This window comes from Pinus tabuliformis, chromosome 8 (assembly GCF_031772625.1).
Source record: "Pinus tabuliformis cultivar Carrire ecotype Pingquan chromosome 8, CPIR1, whole genome shotgun sequence".
Lineage (NCBI taxonomy): Eukaryota > Viridiplantae > Streptophyta > Pinopsida > Pinales > Pinaceae > Pinus > Pinus tabuliformis.
Genome location: NC_142294.1, coordinates 1,343,431,104 through 1,343,432,927, shown reverse-complemented (window position 1 = coordinate 1,343,432,927; position 1,824 = coordinate 1,343,431,104). Strand labels below are relative to the sequence as shown.

General features: G+C 41.4%; 1 protein-coding gene across 1 annotated transcript; it reads left to right on the top strand.

Annotated features, from left to right (window-relative positions):
• Window positions 1–320: 320 nt before the first annotated feature.
• LOC149240452 (non-specific lipid transfer protein GPI-anchored 4-like) lies at window positions 321–1,501 on the top strand. The gene is made up of 2 exons (XM_089367308.1): window positions 321–817; window positions 961–1,501. The coding sequence occupies exons 1-2, from the start codon at window positions 463–465 to the stop codon at window positions 1,221–1,223; spliced, it is 618 nt and encodes a 205-aa protein (XP_089223434.1). The 5' UTR covers window positions 321–462; the 3' UTR covers window positions 1,224–1,501.
• Window positions 1,502–1,824: the final 323 nt, after the last annotated feature.

Below are 1,824 nucleotides of genomic sequence, written 5' to 3'. Positions count from 1 at the left end.
GTTAGCCTGGGTTTTGTATTGGACCTCTGGACGCAATGGAACATGACAACGCACTCGCTGACTAAAAGGATATCCCCATAAGACCACATTTCGCAAACAAATGCAGAGACAGACCACGACGGGACAACTATTTAATTGGTAAGTCACTTTACAAAAGCCAAAATGCCGTGAAGCAATTGGAGAAGCTGGTAGTAAGTTGGGTGAACAGACGACCAGCAATAGTGGGTGTATCTGTCTATCGCCACGCAGCTATTCCCTCTCCTCGGCTAACCCCTCCGCTTTATAAACAAACCTTTCCCTTTTCTGCTCTCAGACATTCAGTCAGCAGATTCACGTTTCTGATTCTTCTTACTGCATTTCTGCTTTCACTAATTAATTTCTGCAGAGATCTGTATCTAAGTAATTGGTTACTTTTTGGCTTTGCATCGCTTATTGGCCATTAAATTGATTATAGTTGATATCATGGCCAACGTACTGGCATTGACACTAGCATTTATAGTCATAGCTGCAGGCGGGAGTGTGGGCAGCGTGGGAGCTCAGTCGGCACCACCTAATTCTTCGTCTTCATGTAGTGCTGCTTTGGTGAGTTTGGCGCCGTGCCTCGCCTTCTTGCAGGGAGGAGCAAACAACAGTAGTCCAACAAAGGGCTGCTGCACCGGCGTTGCCTCCGTCGTCAGCACCAGCGCTGCCTGTCTCTGCCAGATGGTTACTACAACCAACAATCCCCTGGGGATTCCTATCAACCAAACTCAGGCCCTTGCTCTGCCAGGCGCCTGCAAGATTACTACTCCTGTCAGCCAATGCAAATCAACTTCTGGTAATTACCTCATCATCATAAACTGAATGGATTGTTATATTCAATTGCTAATTGTTGTTTGTTTCACTTTCTGCGTTTCTTTTTCGAGATGGAAGATGAATATTAATTGCAAGTTTAATTTGTTTTCTTGTTCGTGTTTTCAGTTTCGACTCCTCCTGCTGCGGCGGCTCCTTCGTCTCCAACTCCGGTGGTTAGTAATCCCACACCCACAGCTAAGTCGCCCGTCACTTCAGCAGCTCTTCCTCCAACTACGACTCCTACTACTGGTGGAGCACTTTCTCCGTTTGCCAAGGAGGGGCCAACTGCTTCTGCCAACTCAGGATCTATGATGGGCGTGGGTATGCTGATTCATGTGGTCGCAATAATGGGATCATTAACGTTTATTATTTCTGCGAGCAGCATATAAAGGAAGGTGAAAAGTGCCTGAGCAGCGCCTGCGAGGGTTCTGGATGGACTTATTGTTGTTGCAGCCAGTATTGCATCGTATTGTTTCTCAATTCTTTTATCGCGACTCTGTGTATGGGATGTAATAAGGATATGTTATTACCAGACTGTATTGTTCATACATTTATTACCAGATGGATATGTAGTCCGACTGTGGATTGTTTCATTCATTTACACTATTTCTTGCCCCTATCGGAGTCGTCTTAAATAAAAGTGTTAAGAGATCTTCTTTGTATTTTACCTCTCAAGTGCACACCATACTTCTTCTTCCATTGGATTTGTTTTATAACATAATAATTAGCCAGTTTTATTTTCTTCAATAAAGCACTGCACACCGTGTTAATATTGGCCTAAAATTTGATCTTTCACTTGAATACTAACATATCCAAGAGTATAGAAACGGTAAAGGAATCTTAAAAAAGGTACACATTTATCATTCTTTTATTTGTGTGTGTTACATTTTTATATTTTTTTAATTTGAATTTGATTAATGATTAAAAATATATATTTCTTCTTAATAGATATAAAATTTAAAATTAGAAGAATAAGTCTCAGATAAAAAA

Coding starts and splice junctions, on each gene's coding strand:
- LOC149240452 (XM_089367308.1), top strand. CDS start 463: ATGGCCAACGTACTGGCATTGACACTAGCATTTATAGTCATAGCTGCA. Junction 818..960: donor CCAATGCAAATCAACTTCTG/GTAATTACCTCA, acceptor TCGTGTTTTCAG/TTTCGACTCCTCCTGCTGCG.